Source organism: Brassica oleracea, chromosome C4 (assembly GCF_000695525.1).
Source record: "Brassica oleracea var. oleracea cultivar TO1000 chromosome C4, BOL, whole genome shotgun sequence".
In the NCBI taxonomy this organism is placed as follows: Eukaryota; Viridiplantae; Streptophyta; class Magnoliopsida; order Brassicales; family Brassicaceae; genus Brassica; species Brassica oleracea.
Genome location: NC_027751.1, coordinates 23,167,114 through 23,168,827, shown reverse-complemented (window position 1 = coordinate 23,168,827; position 1,714 = coordinate 23,167,114). Strand labels below are relative to the sequence as shown.

General features: G+C 50.8%; 1 protein-coding gene across 1 annotated transcript in view; it reads right to left on the bottom strand.

The window, feature by feature from the left end:
- The window catches only part of LOC106338416, a 2,977-nt gene extending 1,465 nt beyond the window's left edge, over window positions 1-1,512 (bottom strand). Inside the window, exons 1-3 of the mRNA XM_013777397.1 lie at window positions 1,033-1,512; window positions 655-951; window positions 43-362 (exon numbers count right to left, since the gene is read on the bottom strand). Coding sequence (XP_013632851.1) covers window positions 43-362; window positions 655-951; window positions 1,033-1,512 — 1,097 coding nt within the window. The remainder of the gene's footprint in view (window positions 1-42; window positions 363-654; window positions 952-1,032) is intronic.
- Window positions 1,513-1,714: the final 202 nt, after the last annotated feature.

Below are 1,714 nucleotides of genomic sequence, written 5' to 3'. Positions count from 1 at the left end.
CGCCACTTCCCGTTCTTCTTTTTGACGACTGGATTTGCTAACCACTCGGGGTAGCGCACCACAAAAATTGAGCCAGCACCGAGCAACCGGTCGACCTCTTCGTTTACAGCCTTTGGCCTATCGGGACCGAGCTTGCGTCGCTTCTGTCGGATAGGCTTGACTGTCGGATCGACGTTTAGTTCGTGAGTTGTTATGGCTGGATCAATTCCTTTCATGTCTGACATGGACAACGCGAATGTGGACACATTCGCCTTGAGAAAGTTGAGAACTGACTGCTGCATATCTTCAGACAGATACGCACTAATCCTTGCGGTCCGGCTTGGATCGGTATCGTCAATAGGTAACTCGAGTACTTCGCCTTCCTAAGAGCAGGTTTTATAGGTTGGAGGAGTAACGGAGTTAACCGATAAAGACGATCGTTGGAGGTTAACTGTGGCGACTAGGAGTTCCCTAGCGGCCTTTTGATCTCCTCGCAGTGTTTTGATTTTGTCGTCCGTACCGGGGAACTTGACACACTGGTGATAAGTAGATGGAATAAGTAGATGGAATGGCCTGCATCGAGTGTATCCAGGGGATTCCAAGTATGGTGTGGTAAGGGGCCTTCGTGCTTACAACGGCAAACTTGACAGTTTGAGTGACCCCACATGCGCGTACCGGAAGGCGGATTGTTCCCACTATTGTTTCGGAGGATCCGTTGAAGCCGGTTAATGTTCTGGAGGATGGTTTGATGTCGTCGAGATCGACTCCCATCTTCTGCAGAGTTCCTCGGAAGATGAGGTCTACGGAGCTTCTTGTATCGATGAGGACCTTGGTGACGTCGTACTCTCCAATTCCAAGGACTACAAGAAGAGGGTCGCTGTGGGGTACGTGAATCCCCTCAGCGTCATCCGGCAAAAAGGTTATCGAAGGGTGATTTGGCAGCCTAGTCGGCCACCTCTGCGAAGTCGCGACCTGTCGACGGTAATCCTATTCGAGTACAGGTGTGTCATCGTTCTCATTGTCCGACGACAAGGTTTGCTGAGAAAGTATGACCTCAATGCGTATGCGGTTAGCTGGTTGCTCTTCGTCGGCCGAGGAGTCTGCCTCGCCGTTAGTCTTCGGAGCATCCTCCTCGTCATCTCGTTGTTGAGTTTCGCTATGTTGACCTTTGCCTGTAGCTTTGCGCTGGGCTCTCCTTTCTATATTCTTGCTCCAGCTCTTGCCGTTCTCCGGCTTAGCCTTTAGGGGTTCGAACTTGAAGTCGCCACTTGCTAAGGATGAGAGGTAGTGCGCATAGAGTGACTTGCACTCTGTCGTATCGTGCCATTTGACGTCGTGATACTTGCAATGTTTGGTGAGATCGATGGTTCTGGAAGGTCCTGCCGCTGAACCTGCTGCTGTTGTAGTCTGGGTTGAGCAAATGGCGTCGACTGGTTTGTCGGACGAATCGAGCTCCCTTACCCACTTGTTCCATCCTTCTCCGCAGACTACGAGAGTTGAAACCGGCACGTTGTTCTCATTGACGACATACATGTATCTGTCTTTGCGGCCGTTTTGTCGATTGGAGCATGCTGGCGCGGTTCTTGTCGCGTGTTGGCATTTTTAGCTGCTGGAGCTTTGGGTGCATTCATCTTGCTGAGAATGGCGTTAGTATCTTCTTCCATTCGGATGAAATTGTCAGATCGCACGATAGCGTCCTGGAGTGACGTAGTTGGGTTTTGGTATAAATCCTCTC